The sequence below is a fragment of the Gopherus evgoodei genome, chromosome 9 (assembly GCF_007399415.2).
Source record: "Gopherus evgoodei ecotype Sinaloan lineage chromosome 9, rGopEvg1_v1.p, whole genome shotgun sequence".
NCBI classification, from domain to species: domain Eukaryota; kingdom Metazoa; phylum Chordata; order Testudines; family Testudinidae; genus Gopherus; species Gopherus evgoodei.
In genome coordinates, this window is record NC_044330.1 from 4,129,197 (window position 1) to 4,147,394 (window position 18,198).

The 18,198-nt window shown below is 51.7% G+C and overlaps 1 protein-coding gene across 3 annotated transcripts in view; it reads left to right on the forward strand.

The window, feature by feature from the left end:
• The window catches only part of P3H2 (prolyl 3-hydroxylase 2), a 120,828-nt gene extending 113,525 nt beyond the window's left edge, over positions 1-7,303 (forward strand). For all 3 annotated transcript variants that reach the window (XM_030576273.1, XM_030576274.1, XM_030576275.1), the window contains exons 14-15: positions 4,211-4,351; positions 7,135-7,303. In XM_030576273.1, the coding sequence (XP_030432133.1) occupies positions 4,211-4,351; positions 7,135-7,227 (234 nt within the window). In that variant the 3' untranslated portion in view covers positions 7,228-7,303. The remainder of the gene's footprint in view (positions 1-4,210; positions 4,352-7,134) is intronic.
• The last annotated feature ends 10,895 nt before the right edge of the window (positions 7,304-18,198 follow it).

Below are 18,198 nucleotides of genomic sequence, written 5' to 3' on the forward strand. Positions count from 1 at the left end.
CAGGGCTTTTCAGATGACTTCAGCTATGACCTCAGCCCAGTGGGCCCCTCCATAAAACAGTCACATCCTTAGCCTAGAATCCATTCTAGGTGTAATCTGAAAAGACCCATTCACCATCCTTATGGTGCAGAAGAAGGCAACCCAGATTGTGAGTGTGGCTCACGGCCGCCCCCTCTCTACAACAGCCAATGAGGACAGCCTTAACCAGCTGGAGGGTTTTTATTGCTACCGAATTATGATAACAAGCAATTTCTGTTCCTCTGCCATGGCTAGGGTGACCAGACAGCAAGTGTGAAAAATCAGGACAGGAGGTGAGGGGTAATAGGAGCCTATATTAGAAAAAGACCCAAAAATCGAGACTGTCCCTATAAAATCGGGACATCTGGTCACCCTAATCATGGGAGATATAAGCGGAAGCAAATTAAAATTTTTATTAAAGCTAATGTTAAAAAAACTATATAATACATAGGTTGAGAAAAGAGTGTCTGTACATCTGGGTATAGTGCTTAAATTATCCACAAATACAAAGTTATTTTTTTACAGTCATATGATACGTAGAGTACATACTCAGCAATAACCCACCTTTAGGTGAATAGGTTTAACAATATAGTTCAGATATTAGAATTTGAATACTCGGATGCATCACTTATGAAAAGTTGTACAGAGATTTGGTTATGGAAAGCAAAATATATCAATGAAAGGGGAGTGTCCCTCAGTAATTTGAGGATTAGATTGGTTATCCATTTAGAAAATACAATCCATTAGAGAAGTATTTGTTGCTTTCCCTGCTAAAGCCATGTCGTAACCTTGCTGCTGGCATCCTGTGTGCCTACAATCACTCAGGATTCCTGACTTCCGCAGAGTGCATTTTTGGAATCTCTGATCCATGAAGTAAAAGGTTTAGACTAAGACACAACTTTTATTTTAAAAAAACCTGACAGGCTGGCCGAGGATCCTACTCCATGTAGTTGCCCAATTGACTGAACTTCTGCACCCCCTAGTGGTCAAATTTAAAGCAAGCGAGACAAGTTGGGTGAGGTACAAAACTTTTCCTCTCTTGCCAACAGAAGTTGGTCCAATAAAAGATGCGACTTCCCCCACCTTGTCTCTCTAATATCCCGAGACCAACATGGTTTCAACAGCACTGTATCATAGAAAAGTAAGGTCATCAAATCCGGCCCACTGCACTGAGGGAGGGCCAAGAAAACCTAGACCATCCCTGTCCACCCTGTTCTTAAAAACCTCCAGGGATGGGGATTCCACAGCCTCCCTGGGAAGCCTGTTCCAGAGCTTATCTCCACTGAGAGTTATTATAAACTTCTTCCTAATGTCTAACCAACATCTCCTTTGCTGCACATTAAGCCCATTGCTTCTGATCCTATTTTCAGTGGACATAGAAAACACTTGATCTCTGTTCTTTTTGTAACAGCCCCTCATGTATCTGAAGTCTGTTATCAGGTCCCCTCTCAGTCTGCTCTTCTCCACACTAAACATGCCCCCCCCCCCTTTTTTTTTTTTTTAACTTTCCTTGTAGTTCAGGTTTTCTAAACCTTGGATCGTTTTTGTTGCTCTCCTCTGGCCTCTCTCCAGTCTGTCCACATCTTCCCTCGAACATGGCACCTTGAATTGGTCACAGTACTCCAGCGGAGGCCTCATCGGTGCCGAGTAGAGCAGGCCAGTTACCTTTGATGTCTTACATACGACACTCCTGTTCACACACCTAAAATGATGCAAGTGATATCGTGTTAAAGAAATAAGACAGTCACAGTGTGGGGTTAGACTGTGTCCCCATGCTTGTCTCCAGCCACCTTCATTTAAAGACAGAACATATGCTTACTATGAGTTCTTTGAATTCAATTCAGTGCTGATAAATGCAAAGTAATACACATTGGAAAACATAATCCCAACTATACATATCAAATGATGGGGTCTAAATTAGCTGTTACCACTCAAGAGTGAGATCTTGGAGTCATTGTGGATAGTTCTCTGAAAACATCCACTCAATGGATGTTTTGACAGCGGCAGTGAAAAGGCAAACAGAATGTTGGGAATCATTAAGAAAGGGATAGATAATTAGAAAATATCATGTTGCTTTTATATAAATCCATGGTATGCCCACATGCAGATATGGTCACCCCATCTCAAAAAAGATGTATTGGAATTGGAAAATGTTTAGAAAAGGGCAACAAAAATTATTAGGGGTATGGAACAGCTTCCATATGAGGAGAGATTAATAAGACTGAGATTTTTCAGCTTGGAAAAGAGACGACTAAGTGGGGATATGATGGAGGTCTATAAAATCATGACTAGGGGAATGGAGCAAGTAAATAAGGAAGTGTTGTTTTACTCCTCGTAACACAAGAACTCAGGGCCATCAAATGAAATTAATAGGCAGCAGGTTTAAAACAAACAAAAGGAAGTACCCGGTAATTTTTTCACACAACGCACAGTCCACCTGTGGAACTCCTTGCCAGAGGACGTTGTGAAGGCCAAGACTATAACATGGTTCAAAAAAGAACTAGATTGAGGCAGTCTTCAGACTTACGACACAATTGGTTCCTGAAAATTGCGTCGTACGTCGAAATGTTGTAACTCAGAACTGCAATCCACTCCAGTGAGGGACCAAATGTCGTAAAGTTGAAACCAATAGTTGTAAGTCAAATCAGAGTGTCAATTTAGAAACAGCGTAAGTGCCATTTGGTGTAAGTTGAACATCATAAAGTTGAGGACTGCCTGTAAATTCATGGAGGATAGGTCCATTGATGGCTGTTAGCCAGGATGGGCAGGGATGGTGTCTCTAACCTGTGTTTGCCAGAAGCTGGGAATGGGCGACCGGGTGGATCACTTGATGATTATCTGTTCTGTTCATTCCCTCTGGGGCATCTGGCATTGGCCACTGTCGGCAGATAGGATACTGGGCTAGATGGACCCTTGGTCTGACTCAGTCTGGCCATTCTTGTGTATGAAATATCAACTATCCAGTTCTCTGTTTGAAAGGCACTTTCGGAATGAGGGGTCCAATGCCAGGCCTTTAGAGAAATGTCTGTTCAGAAGTACTAGTCACCCCTACGGTGTGTCAGTTCAGCCCAGATGTTGCAGGAGCTCCACAGCCATGCAGGCTGCAAGGGAAATCAGATTGATTGACCGGGGCTGGGCCAATTGTCCTGAAATTCAGGAGTCTTCTGTATTCCAGCACTGAAGATTACCCTATGTTAGGAGTGACTTGCAGGAAGAGGGGGAGAGGGGGGTTGGTTTTATTATCCCAGCTGGTCATTTTGCTGACTTTAGAACTGCTCCTGCATTGAGCCATGTGGACCAGGCTGAAGCAGGCAGTTTAAAGTCATCACACCGGCTGCAGGACATCATGGAGGGCCATGCTTCCTCGGGACTTGCCAGTCCCCCTTGCAGAGTCATTACAGTGATTGAATGTGAATTCAGCCAGGCTAGACTGCCGCAGCATCAGGGTCAGGTTTGCTTTATATGTTGTTTATATAGTAGTCACAAGACGTAAGTTATCCCAACCCAGCTTCAGCCATCTCTGAATATTATCTGGCCCCATCAGAAATTGCATGTGTCTTCAGAAGAGGAGGAAGAGGAACTTTACTCGTGTTTCACAGATTCCTGGTTTCCAAGGTCAGAAGGACCCTTTGTGATCATCTTGTCTGACCCGTGTATAGCACAGACTAGAGAACTGCCCAAAAATAATTCCCAGAGAAGATCTTTTAGAAAAACATCCCATCTTGATTAAAAATGGTCAGTGATGGAAAATCCTCCACTACCCTTGGTAAATTAACCATTGGAGCAGTTACTCTCACTGTTAGAAATGTCTGCCTTATTTCCTTGTATGCAGTCAGAGTGTGAAGGTCAACCGGATCTCACTGAAGGGACATCTAATTATTACCAAGTTTGAGCACAGCTGATTTGCAATGACTGAGTGTGTTGCATTGAATTTTGCACAGACTTTGCACACTGCCTCATCTTTTCTGGATTAATCTTCTGTAAACAGGTGGAGCCCTTCTTCTGGAGCTAAATGCCTATCTTGGCACTAAGTTTTTGAGTGTCCTGGAGCTATCCAGAGAGATCCATTAAAGTCAAGGACCTGAAGAGACGGGAATCCAGGGCAACACAAGAGATATGCAGTGTGCTGGTTCTTTGCCATGAGTCTAAATGCTGGTTGTGTTTGCAATGTTTTACCTGGGTTTTTTTACAGGCCTCTATCAAGCCAAAGTGTGGGCGCATGATTAGCTTCTCATCCGGCGGGGAGAACCCCCATGGGGTCAAAGCAGTCACCAAAGGCCAGCGGTGTGCTGTGGCCCTCTGGTTCACTTTGGACCCACTTTACAGAGAGCTGGTGAGTTCTTCCATCGTGACAGGAGCAGAGAGAGTCACAAATGGCACAGGGCGGAGCTAGTGAAAAACCAGGGAGCTCTGTCCTGTGCAGCAGAGAAGCCCCTCTGCCTAGCCCCAAAGATGCCTGCCCAGGCAGCGGTGTTGTGCCTGCCTCGGAACCAGGGGCTGTTTCCCTAGTTAGGTGGAACCCATCCTCAGGGCTTTGGATGCTGTCATGCTGAACAGAGCGTAGGGTTAGGGATGGAAAGGGACTTTGGGGATCAACCAGCCTCCCCCAAGCAAAACGAACCTTTCCCCCCGCCCCCAGTGAATGCAATAAATGCATTGTAGCAGGCCTGGACTGGGAGTCAGGAGATCTGGATTGAGCTGTGTGACCTTCACTTCTCTGGGCCCCAGTTCCCATCTGAGCCCCTCTGAGGCAGGACAGGGGCTTGCGTCAATAAATTTGGCCATGTTTGGGAACTGCCTATTACGACACTGGGGGTGGAGGGTGTGGAGGCCTGAGCAGAACTTGGTTATACTGAAACCTCCACTTAGAGGGTGCCAGGTCTGTGTGTAACCCACTAGCTGGTGTGATTTCTATGTCCCCTGCTGTGCCTGGTCTGAGGGGGTGAGTCTGTTACAGCCGCACCCACAGAGCTGGGCTCGTTGGCTCAAGCTGTAGAGACTCGTGCGCTTTGTTCTGGAAGTCATAGAGTGTAAGGGCAGATGGGACCACCAGATAATCCAGGCTGACCTCTGGTATCTCCCAAGCTACCAACACCTCCCAGTCACCCCCTGGGTTGGGCGAAGATGGCAGCCATCACACATGCACCAGTCAAGTCCTGGGAATAACCCTTGAAGGGGACTGGCCTGGTGCATAGCACTAGTGCTGGGCTTTCCCCAGAGGAGACTGTCGCCCTAGAAGAGGATTTGTTGTATTGGATCAGATCAGTGGTTCCTCAGGTCCGTCCTGCCCCAAGCATGACAAAGCACTTCAGAATAACACAAAACCCATAGTGCACCTGGCCTGTTGTGCCCTGTTGTGGGCCAGGGGCTACAAGCTCCTTCCTCACCCTGTAATGTGTGTTGGCTTGAAGCCTGGGCTGCCTCTGCCCACATGAATCTGAGCTTTCCAGAGCTGCCTCTGTCACTGACAGGCATCAAGACTGGGGGTGGGATTTTCAAAGGTCTTCAGAGAGTGAGCTGCATGAGACCCAGGGAAAGGGTCTCCCCAGCACTTCTGAAAATCTGCCCTTGTGTCTCTTGTAGCAGCGCTGTATCGGTTATTCCCAGCGTGAGGGAGGTGTGCAGGGGCGGAGGGAAAGCTCACAGCTCTGCGGTTAACCAGCCCTACCTGCCAAGGGCTGTCTACACTGCAGCTGGGGGTGCGAATGGCGCCTCGTGCAGACCTGCGCGGCGTGTGCTCCAGCTAGCTCACTGTACATGGCCACGAGGGCGCCGCAGCGTGGCCTTCACGAGCGAGCGTGTCCCAGGCTTCGCGTCCCAGGCTTGTACTGCAGTTTGTAGTGAGCTAGCCAGGTCCATCTGCACAAGCCACTGGTCACACCCCAGGCTGCAGTGTCCCTGTTTTTTTCTAGACCCAAATTCACCTCACAATTCTGCCGTCCTCTCACCTCCTGTTTCTGTAACTTTTTTCCTCCTCCAAAGACTGGCTCCCACTAGGGAGTGCACAGACGGGTCAGGATCCTAAAGGAAATGGATTTGAGCTAAATGCCCAGAGGGTTTCCCGTGTGACCCTTGCGTGGGCTGCATTTTTGGCCAGGTCTCTAAACAGAGCCTGCAGTCTGGGACTGGCTCTGAGGGTGTCTCTACGCTGCAGACAGACACCTGTGGGCTGCAGGCTAAGGTCTGGGAGACTTCCACCTGGGCCCCAGCCTGAGCACGAACATCTGTGCTGCAGTTAACCCACCTCTTTGCTCAAGCCCCCCCAAGCCCAAGTCGGCTGGCAGGGGTCAGCCGCAGGGTCTTAATTGCAGTGTAGACAGAACCTTGGAGCGATGTTTATGCTGAGCATTAGTGACACCTAGTGGACAATTCAGTTAATGACCAGTATCCCATTGAAAAGCCACAGCAAAGGGGAGGACCAGGAGCGCACCCCTGCTTTGTGAGCACACGGTGAGCGGTGTGAGCCAGTGATCTTAAAGCCCTTAACAATCTTTAGTTACTTCAGCCTGGTGGGGCCCTTTTCACTGATGGCAAAATTCTGGTGAGGGGGGTTAGACAGCTCCCCCAGGGCACACAAGCAAGTCATTGGCAAAACAGAATAAAGCCCAGGAGCTCTGACAGCGAGTCTACTAATCCAGTTGTTAGATGGTGCTGCTGCTTTCTGGGGTCTGGCAACCGCAGCCTGTCCATCCCGTGGGGCCTTAGTTTAGGACACATGGACGTGGCGGTGCTGTCATTATTTGTGTTACAGTAGCACTACAGGCCCTGTTGTGCTACGTGCTGTACGTGCATCGGACGAGATTTGCCCCAGAGAGCTTAAAATTGAAATTGACTGTCTTGCCTAAGGGTGAAGGGGGGAACCGAGGCACGGAGCAGTCACGTGACCTCCCCAAGGTCATACAGCAAGGTTGTGGCAAAGCTGAGAATGGCTCTCCCAAATGCCAGCTTAGTGCCCAATCCATTTGACCGCACCGTGTCCCCAGGTGAGTTGTGCCCAGGTCTTATACTGACCTTCTGTGCCAGGATGAATTTCCTCCTTGATGGAGAAATAGCTCAGAGATGAGAGGAGCCACCACATCTGCTACTGCTGTTTATTCCTCCTTCTCTTGTCTGCAGGAGCGAATCCAGGCAGACGAAGTGATAGCGACGTTAGACCAAGAGCGTCTAGGAGCCAGCGACCTGAACATCAACCCAAAGGACGAGCTCTAAACTAGGCCAAGGACTTTCGATTAAATATTTATTTAATATTGTTAATCCTATTAGAACCCTTTTATTTTTATACAGAGCCTCGGTATAAATTAACTGGTTAATATGAACATGGCGCCTCTGTGTTTTGGCACAGCTCCCTCTGGACCCCATGTGCCCATCTCTCCCTGCTGGGGCTGACTCTTCCTGCTGCATTCACTGGCCTTCCCCAGCACTTTTTTGGGTCCCTCTATTCCCCAGACAGGCTCTCTCCTCAGACCCAGACAAGGAGAACATCGAGTGAGGGTTCCTGTAGGATCACACGCCCTATTCGCGGCAGGGTGGTGACTGCAGATTGAGGGGAACTGTACAGTTCTTTCGTTGTCCTGGGCTCATGCAGTGTGGGTGAGACCTGGCTGGATTTTTTTGTGTGTGGTGTCTCCCCTTCCAAAGCCATTCACCATTTGAGGAGATAGATCTGAATCCTGCTCTGGGAAATGTACAGGCTCCTGGTACGTGGCCTGGATCTGGCCGTGCATTGCTGAGCACAGCCAGGTGGTTGGAATTGTCCTTTAAGAAATCATGTCCGCTGAGCACAAGATGGAATTGCTCTGCTGGGGGGTCCCAGCAACGTGGTGTGATGAAGAAAAGGAGACTAAGCCAAGCAGCTTGATTTCCAGCTGTTCCACAGTGAGATTGGCATTCTCAGTGATTGCATTTTCCCCATTAACAGCTTGGGGCACAAGAAAGAAACTCTGCCTCTTGCTGTGAAGTTTGGGGTTCCAGGGCAGGAGCTGGTGCCGCTACTGGTGAAATTTCAGGTTAGAATTCCCCAGGCCCATGCAGAACAGTGTCTGACAGTGTCATGGATGTGATTGTGACGTGCTACGGGGTGTGCATTTTGCATCTGTTCATGGGCAAGATACTGTAGCTACATCATCTCCTGGAGAGTGAGTGCATACCCTGCCCCAGCAAAAGCTGTTTATGCTCCTGTCGGTGTTATGTGCTTACTGCGTTCTTCACTCGAAGTGTAATGCCCTGAAGGATCTGGCTTCTTCTGGGGGCAGCGGGGACTGTTTATTAAGCTCATGAGCTCTGGTAGGCCACTACGTCCGTATCTTGCTGTGTCGTTGTCTTCTCCACTTGTAGGGTGACTATAACCCTGGGGCCAGGATGGGAGAGTTATAGGATCAGATCCTCAGCTGCTCTAAGTCACTGAAGCCAGTGAGCATCCTGACCCTCAGTGCTGGCCCCATGCACAGGGGTGATTCTCACCCCAATCAATCAGCTGCAAAGCAAAGAGCGCCTTGGCAGGCTGGGGACTGTGGGGTGGGGTTCCTAATGATACCGTCCCTTTGCCAAACAGTGCTACGGGGAGCTTACCCGGTGCTTGGCCCTTGCCCCTCTTCCCCCCGCCCCCCACCGGCATTTCGAGGGCACTGGGAATCTGACCCCATTCACTTGTTCTCTCTCCTCTATAATGTAGCTAATGCTGAACCTGCCCCAAGTTTTCCTGCTCTGCAGCAGTGCCTTCCTCCTCCCTGCTGCAAGCCCTTCCTCAGGGCTTGTCTGCTTCCAAAGCTGCCACCTCATCGGGAAAGGGAACTGGTGCTCATAAACCCGTGTTCAGATAGACGTCTGTCAAAATGCCCAGCGGCTTCATCCCTTAGCACAGGAGCAGAGCCATCTCACTGCAGGCTGCTCCTGGCTGCAGGTCGATTACGTGACTAGCCCCCGAATGGGTCGCAGATACATACTTGCAAGGGAAGAAGGGTGTTGACCATGTGCCCCTCAGCCAGAATTTGCTGCCACCTTCCTGCTGAGGCTGGGAGGGGGCAACTTCCCTCAGCCCACTTGCTGCGTAACCATGCAAATGGCCAGCCTCCGCTCTGGCCCTGCTTCCCTGGGGTTCTTGCCCCAGCCCCTGGTCTGGGGGTCAACGTTTTTGTTTCGGCAGTAAAACGGAGTCAGCGTGCAGGTGTGGTAGGTTCCCTCCAACGTGCTGCGAGGCTGTTGCAAACCTTCAGCCTGTTTCTTTTCTAATATCCCAGCCTCCCTGTAAAGTCTCTTCCAGACCCAGGGTGCCCTGTTCAAACTGCAGGAGCAGCAGTGCAGGAGGAATGGCATTTACGTCCATACAGGTGAGCTCTGTTAGCTGCTGCCTCACTCTGACCCCTGGTGCCTACTTTATTAAATCAGCAAATGCTGCGTCTATGTTGGTCAAGTGGGTTTACGCAGCTTTCCCTCTTCATTAATGCATATCTGACATTAACACTAGCTCCCACCCTGTCTGTGCTGGGGTTGGGGGCCAATGGCTTACCCTGCCACTGCAAATCCCAGGAGCCCTAAACCACCCCCAGCTCCCCTGGTCTGTACCCACCTGCTGCGCAGTCCTTTTCTCATTGCCGCTGAGGCCAGCAGGGCCCAGTCCTATCTACACGCATCTCCCTCGGTTTCTGCAGCGTCCGGCCGGCCAGCGAGGAAAGGAACAGCACATCAGCTGCGCTATCGCACTCCCATTACAGGTTGTGATTTGGCTGGTGCTATTTTGCTGCTAGCTAGAGAGCTGTGTCTAAACCCAGGGGAATAAACTAAACGGAGGTCACAGCCTTGGCCTCCGGTAATTTATCCAGACAGGGCCATTAGCTGCTGGGAGGAGGTCTCCCTGGAGGAGGCAGTGGTTTTTGCACTTGCAGTGGTCACTTGTTCGCACAGCTGTAAGTTAACTGTTGGGTAACACCTCCTTTGCCTGGGGCGCGCAGGATAGGCGTAAGCACAACCACTGCTTTCTCAGGTTATTCGAGCTGACCCAGCTTTCCCAGTGACACTGGGTGTGGCCCGTGGGGTTTGGAAAAGGCGTTGAGCACTGTAGCTTGTTCGTTCCTTATTAACTAAGCCAGACCCCGCTTAGTACTGAAAACAGCAGCTAGGACAGGTTTAGCAGAGTCTGAGTTATGTCTGCAAAAGAGCCTAAAGGAATCGTATTGTCAGCCAAATGGCCGCAAGAAGGTACAGAGCTGGCTGCCAGGCAGGGTGTTTGCGTCTGGGTGGGGATGCGACAGCTGAAAGACATCGCTGAGCTATATTACTCAGAAGAGTTTGAGTCAAGTGGGATGGTCCTTTTCTTCCCATCGTTTATCCAGCCCAGGCGTCCCTGCAGCAATCTGCCTGCTCCTGCAGCTGGGACACGGTGCAGTTCCCCTCTGGGTTTTTGTGTCGCCCAGAGGAATTTATGATGCCTTATCGTATTGCTGGACCTCGGCCATAAGAACCCTTTGCACTTAGTGAGGCTCCTCTCTGAGGGTCTCAGAGCACTTTAGAGACAAGACATTAATCCCCGAGGACATTGGTAATTAAATGTCTCTCACCTGAGTTGCAGCGCAGTGAAGGCCCCCATCATCAGAGCTACGTCGTGCCTAACTCCCTTTGGTTGCCCATTGCACGGATGCAAAGGCAGGACCGTCAGGGAAGTGCCCCCTGAACCTGTACACGGTAGGGAGTGGGGGGCCTCTCCTTGGCAGGCTGAAAAGCCGCCTCTGCTGCTTGGCAACCAGAGATCTATTTACAGCACTGGTTCCCCACATGTCCCACTGGGCAGAGCAGATGGAAAGGACCACCAGCAGCAGGGCAGTTGGATAAGAGATGTGAGGGGAGGCTGCAGGAGCCAAGTTGCCCAGCCCCATGGCCACCCCCAGAACAGAGGAGCCGGCAGATCTGGAGGGGTTAATCAGCTTTGCCTTACAGATCCTGGGTGGCTACAAACCGCAGCATTGCAAAGCTGGGCTGTGCCTAGGGAAAAATGAGTGAGTTTACAGCAGGCATTGCTAGCACCCCTGTGCTAAACCCCACTTTTGGCCCAGTGTGGATGCGTTGCCAGCTATCAGCCTGATCCCAGCTGCTCATGTTCTGGCAGGAACCTCAACTGCCAGCTGAGAGAGAAACATTTTCTGTGAGTTTTCAATTAAAAAATAAACCTCAAATGGTCATTTTTCAGTGTCAATGTGCTCCAGTACCAATGGCATCAACCGGGGACAGGCTCCCTTGGCTTGAGACTCTGGGATTGGAAGCAATCCTAGTCACTGCCCTCATCAGCCACCCCTCTACGTCAAAGCATCCTGCCAGCTCCCCAGGCAGAATGGGGAATGGGGACCAACTCAGGTTCTGGGAGCAAGGTGGAGGAAATGGCCTTGCCCCCACATGCCAGCTCTCACCCCTTGCTAGAACCTGGCTCCAGCGCTTACATGCCACAGCCCCGGGGCATGTAACCACTGCCCGCATCTACCCCGGGCCCAGTCCCAGCCCAGTGCTGACACCAATCGAGCTGGTGCACAGGGTTTAATCTGGGAAAAATTGAAATGCAGAAGATCAGTTAGCCGACCACTCCCCCAGAATAGTCACAATTTAGAGTAAAGGAGTGGGGGCGGGGCAGTGCGGGGGAGCATGTCGTCCTGAAGGATCCCAACCCTACTGATTAGTTAGGGCAGCACTTGCATGGGGCTTGTGTGGTTGCAGTGCAGCGCTAGGAGAGAGCTCTGCCAGGGCTCGAAACCCCCACCCCCCATGAGGTGCATAGCACCCAGCGCTGGGAGCAGGACTCGACCCTGCCAGCGCTGGGGCACTGTTTACACTGGTGCTTTACAGCGCTGTATCTTGCAGTGCTCGGGAGGGTGTTTTTTTCACACCCCTGAGTGAGAAAGTAGCAGCGCTGTAAAGCGCCAGTGTAGACAAGGCCTTAGCCCCAGGGTTGCTCCAGCGGATGCCAGTAGAAAAAGGTCCCCCCACCACAGAGTTCAACAGGAGCCAGACCAGGTGCTTGCATATGTTTTGGTCCTGGGTGAGGAGAAGAGAAGCAGCATTGCAGCTAGACTGAGGCCTGGTCTACACTAGGCGTTTAAACCGAATTTAGCAGCGTTAAACCGATTTAACCCTGCACCCGTCTTCACAACAAGGCCCTTAATATCGATATAAAGGGCTCTTTAAACTGGTTTCTGTACTCCTCCCCGAAGAGAGGAGTAGCGCTGAACTCGGTATTGCCATGTCGGATTAGGGTTAGTGTGGCCGCAAATCGATGGTATTGGCCTCCGGGCGGCAGGGCCGACTTTAGGAAGTGCGGGGCCCCAGTCGAACAGTTTCGAGGGGGCCCCTGCAGGGATGACTTAAAAAAACCCAAAACACGTGTAAAAAACCACAGGGGGCTTGTACTCACCGGGCAGTGCTCTGAGTCTTCGGCATCACTTCGGCAGTGGGTCCTTCACTCGCTCCAGGTCTTCGGCAGCACTGAAGGACCCGCCGCCAAAGTGCCGCTGAAGACCCGACGTGCCTCCAGGTGATTAAAAATTAAAAAGGTGCCTCTAGCCAGGGAAGGGATTCTCACTGGGGGCCGGGCCCTCTTAGGAGTGGGGCCTGATTCGAGGGAATTGGTGAAATAGGCCTAAAGCCGGCCCTGCCGGGCGGTATCTCACAGTGCACCACTGTGACCGCTCTGGAAAGCCATCTGAACTCGGATGCAGTGGCCAGGTAGACAGGAAAAGCCTCTCGAACTTTTGAATTTCATTTCCTGCTTGCCCAGCATGGCACTCTGATCAGCACGAGTGGCAATGCAGTCCCAAATCCAAAAAGAGCTCCAGCATGGACCTCCCACTCATTTTATCTCACTAAAAGTCAGTGTTTCTTATTCCTGCATTCTTTATTACTTCATCAGACAAATGGGGGGACCCTGGAACGGTAGCCCAGGAGGGTTGGGGAAGGAGGGAAGCAAAGGGTGGGGTTGTTGCAGGGGCACCCCCTAGAATGACATGCAGCTCATCATTTCTGCGGGATCTGACACAAAGCGGCTGTGCTCGCTGGTTCTCTGATACACTGGTTTTCTAGTACAGTTGCCCCATATTCTAGACAGGACTGACTGTTTTTAGATAAAACATAAAGGAGGGAATGACCTGAGTCATCATTCCCATTTATGCCCCTGGCCAACCTCAGCGAAGGTCAGCCAGGAGCATCCATGACAGCAGCAGACAGTACAGAACGACTGATAACCGTCATCTCAGCACCAATTTACAATGGCATGGCAGACGGTACAAGAGGGATAGTAATAGTCTCTGCTCCCTTGCAAAGGCAAATGAATGCTGCTGTGTAGCGCTGCAGTATAGCCTCTGTCAGCAGAACCCAGTACACATACGATGACAGTGACAAAAGGCAAAACAGGTTCCATGGTTGCCATGCTACGGCGTCTGCCAGGGCAATCCAGGGAAAAAGGGCGCGAAATGATTGTGCCGTTGCTTTCACGGAGGAAGGAATGACTGATGACATTTACCCAAAATCACCTGCAACGCTGTTTTTGCACCATCATGCACTGGGATCAAAACCCAGAATTCCAATGAGTGGGGGAGTCTGCAGGAACTATGGGATAATTTCCCACAGTGCAACGCTCCAGAAATCGACGCTAGCCTTGATACATGGATGCACAATGCCGAATTATTGTGCTTTGTGTGGCCACGTGCACTTGACTTTATACAATCTGTTTTACAAAACCGGTTTATGTAAAATTGGAATAATCCTGCAGCGTAGACATACCCTGAGTGAATCATGCACATGCTGTCAGCCGGAGGGATGGAAACAAAGTCTGCAGCGCAGGTGTGGATGGGAAGCGCGAGAATCTGCTAATGAGATTTCTGGGGTGGATTCAGAGAATGAGCTCAGCATTCATGGTTATTGCCTGGCTTCAGAAGGTTAGCGCATGGGGTGCTAAAGGTGGGCTTACTGTCAGTCTGTCACAGTGTGTGGAAGAAGTGCTAAGCAGCTTCTGTAGCCCATGGGCATTCACGAGGGCCCTGAGTGCCCCCACACTGTCAGCTTGACATGCCTGCTGCTTATTGCTGTCGGCACATCACAGTCTGTGCAGAGGAGTTACACACAACAGGCAGCCACCCACCAGCGCTAGCGCGTCTACCACGCTAGTGCAGCACTACGCTCCTCTCCAGGGCCCGGCATTCCCAGCCTGCCTTCGACTGTGCTCCAGCCACATGCTGAAGCCCTGGGGAGCAATGCAATTACTCACATGCTTAGAGGTCAGGCCATGGTTAAGTGCTTTGCTGGCTTTGAGCCTCCACTCACAGGCTAGAAAATGCGGTCATTCTACTCCGCTTTCTGCGGCCATCACAGGACACACACGGGTAAAAGGCCAGCCTGTCGCTGATTAACGCCACCCGCAGCCTGGGCAGGGCAGGGGGCAGTGCTGTGAAGGCTGAGGGCCCAGAGTCTCAAAGGGAGTCAGGTGAGTTCATTGGGAGTTGTGTGCCCGTGTGTTGCTGGACCCAGGTTCAGAACTGCAGGTTGAGTGGCCAGGCCAGAGGAGATGTGCGGGCTGAAGCCATAGCCATACATGGGTTAGCACAAAGCTTATTACTGTTTGTGATTCAGTTGCAGCCCCTCTTTTGTGCTGCATGCTACACACCCATGCACGGCGAGCCAGCCCCGTCCCAAAGAGCGGCCACTGTAATGCTCCCAGACAAAGAGTGGGCAGAGACAGAGCGCCACAAAGCGTGGACGTGACTCACTAGGTCAGTGCCAGAGCTTGAAAATAAAACTCACAGCTCCTGCCTCCCAGTCCAGTGCTCCAGCCACTAGCTCCCAGGCCTGTAGCTCTGGGCTTCCTGGGCACTTTACACTGGATTGACCCCGCCCATGGGCTGAAGGGTGACTGCCGTTGGGAAGCTGAGGGCCTGGCCCAGCTGCAGTGAGACTGCTGACGATGGACACAGAGGCGGTGTGACCTCCCCATTTGCACGTGCCAGTTTTGTCCTCCACAGCAAGAGGAGCCGGTCCTAAAGGCTGTTGTAATGAAGGCAGGGTTGTGCCGCACTTTGAAGCTACCAGCCAGCCTATAAATGAGTTTGATAAGTGAGCTCTGTGCTAAGGAAAGGTTCTGCATTGACACCCCTTGAGACATGCAGCGTAACCGACATGGACACTCACAGGTCAAATGTCTCCCACCAACATGCCCCAACCCAGCCCCTCTGTGGTCCTTTCCGTCCTGGGGCAAGTCTATTGAGACCAGCATTAATGAGCCCAGCTATGGTGGTGACTGTTGCTGGATCATGGTCCCCTGACGCGAGCCTCACCAACAACCAGCCTCCAGAGAGTAAGGCGTTGTGTGTACACAGCTCTGCAGCCCAGTCCCTCAGGGAGGAATCACATGCACAGCAGAGCTGGTAATAAGAAAACAACCCACCAGCGCCTGAAAACCAGTTCGCCTCAGGCCTCTCTGGATTGTTTGTTCATCTTCATTCATTTCGACATCCCCTCCACGGTGCTGTGAGAGGCTGGGAATTGGCATCTCACCGCACCCACTATGCCAGTTGTTTTATTTGATTTACCAGCCAACTTGGGTGGATGGGTGGGGACTGACTTTTCCCTTTGTTTTGGTTTTCAAAACCCTTCTGGCTCTGGGTGCGGCGGGTGGGGCTGGGTGTTTTCACATCTACCTCTTGTGTGACAGTTACGTGCCTTCAGCAGCTGGGTCCCCACTTGGCGTGTGTGTGTGTGTAGGCTACAGGGAACATTTCCCAGCCCTCCATATTGACAGCCATGGAAATAAGGCTGGGAAAACGGGGCCCCAGGATTCCAGCCACCAAGAGCTTCCGTCTCAGGCATCATTGGCCTGGATGTTGCTGGAGCAGGGGTCAGGAACCTATGGCACAGGTGCCAAAGGTGGCATGCAAGCCGATTTTTGATGGCACGTGGCGCAGGCTAAGCCGCTCAGCCTGCCACCACTCTGGGGTTCCCGCTGCTGGCCATTTGCCAGCTGGGGTCCCGCTGCCAGCACTCGCTGTTGGCCTGAGTGAAGGAACCCCAGGCTGGCAGTGGGCTGAGACCCCAGCTGGCAGGAGCTGGCAGCTGAAACCCCAGAGCTGGGTGGGCTGAGCCACTCAGCCCGCTGCCACTCTGGGGTTCCCTCTGCTGGCCCCTTGCCAGCCGGGGTCCCACCACTGGTCCCACTCAGCACCTGCTGTTGGCCTGGGAAAAGGAACCCCAGGCAGGCAGCGGGCTGAGACCTCGGCTGGCAGGAGCCGGCGGCTTAAACCCCAGAGTGGCAGCGGGCTGAGACTCTGGCTGGCAGGAGCTGGCGGCTGAAAGCCCAGAGCGGGGCAGTCGCTGCTCTGGGGTTCCGGCTGCTGGCCCCTTGCCAGCCGGGGTCCCCCTCTGTGGCCCCATTCACCTTGCTTCCAGCTGGAGTTCCAGCACAGGCCCCCTGCCAGACAGGGTCCAGGCCTCCGGCCCTGCTCAGCCCTACCTGCCCCCAGCTCCACTCACCTCAGCTGCTGATCTGTGGTTCCAGCAGGTTAACAACTGATCACTCAGAAGCCGGCGTGCAGCTTAAAGTATCCAAATAAGCGCCAGACATTTTAAAGCTCAGCAAGGAAAAGCAAGGGCAAGGATCACACTAAATTGCTAAGATCTGCATTTTAATTTAATTTTAAACAAAGCTTCTGAAACATTTTGAAAACCTTCTTTACTTTACATATAACAGTAGTTTGGTTATATATTATAGACTTATAGAAAGACCGTTTAAAAACGTTAACATATTACCAGCACACAACGCCTTAAATTAGTGCGTACACATGAAGGCTTGGTACACCACTGCTGGAAGGTTGCCAACTCCTGTGCTAGAGAACATCCCCTTTGCTATTATTTCAGTCACCTCTGCGGGTGAAAGCAAAGTGTGGCCCTTCGTATAGGACCAACACTGTGCCATGCAGCAGTCACATGGCACTGTATGTGGGGCGTACTGACCAGCCGGGAGGGAGGGCACAGAACCACAGCTGTTACAGGTGGAAAAGACCTGTTAGGTCATGCCAGCCAGTCCCACAGCCCCTGCTGGTGAAGTCCCTGGAGAATATCAACCAGTGTTTTGCTTGGCCTAGTGTCAAATGATTCCCACCACTTCCCTTAGGAACAACTCCACAGGTGACAGATTTCACCCTTAGCAAGTGTTTTCCTGCTAGGCTAAGAGCACACTAGCAAATGCACCCCAGGGACCACTCCTGTGCAGCCAGGGAGCTGGCGACTCTCCATGGCTAGTGTCCAGGGACAAGTTGAGGGGTGTTCACTCAGTACGTGTCCACATGCGAGTTTGGTTCTCAAAGGGTGGGATTGAAAGTCACGGGGCCCCGGATCTCCTAAATCCCCTCATGCCCTGGTGTCGAGATGTGGATTTGAGGAGCTTGGACTCTGGGTTTGAGAGGTGGTGCTGTGCTAAATATTCTTTTCATGCTCATCCCCCTTCCCATGTTCCCAGTGGCTCAAATAGGAACAAATGTAACTTTCCCAGCATTCCTGGGGGCGAGGATGGCCACATCGAGGAAGAGAGTTGCCATGTGTTACCTGAGCCCACAGGGCAGTTCAGTACCGGGCCCCAAGCCCAAGTCTGTCAGCAGTGCAGTCCCCTATCAAATCCCGCCAGCCTAGCAAGAGCTACGCTCACGCGGTTGTCACAGAAAGCGTTAATTTGAAGAAAGTTGGCAAACTCTTGGCAATGCCTTTTAATTAGACACCCCTCCCCGAGACTGAGTGCCGTTGCAACACAGCTCAGCGATGGGCTGTCCCCCCTCTGTCTCCAGCTGGGCTAAACTTGACCGGTACTGTGACCCTGTGCAGCAGGCGAGGGAGCCAGGGCCAACTCTCTGGGCCAGGAGCTTTTCTGCTTCCCATTTGAACTGAAAGGCTCCTCCCATGGCTTGTGGGCAACTCTACTTCTGCTGCCACTGCAGAATTTGGCCCTGGAAGTGAGGGAGCCTGGCTCCGTGTGCTTTGGCTGTCAGGGGCTGGAGGTGTGGGATGCCCTACCGAGCTGAGTTCTGTCTGTGAGAGGTGCTGCAAAAGGCATTTACTTGCACTTTCGGTCCTTCCATCTCTCCCGTCAGAAAGAAGTGGGCTAATTAAAGTGAAATGTGCAATACCAGGAACTTTACCTTATTGCCAGCCATCCACCCAGCAGGA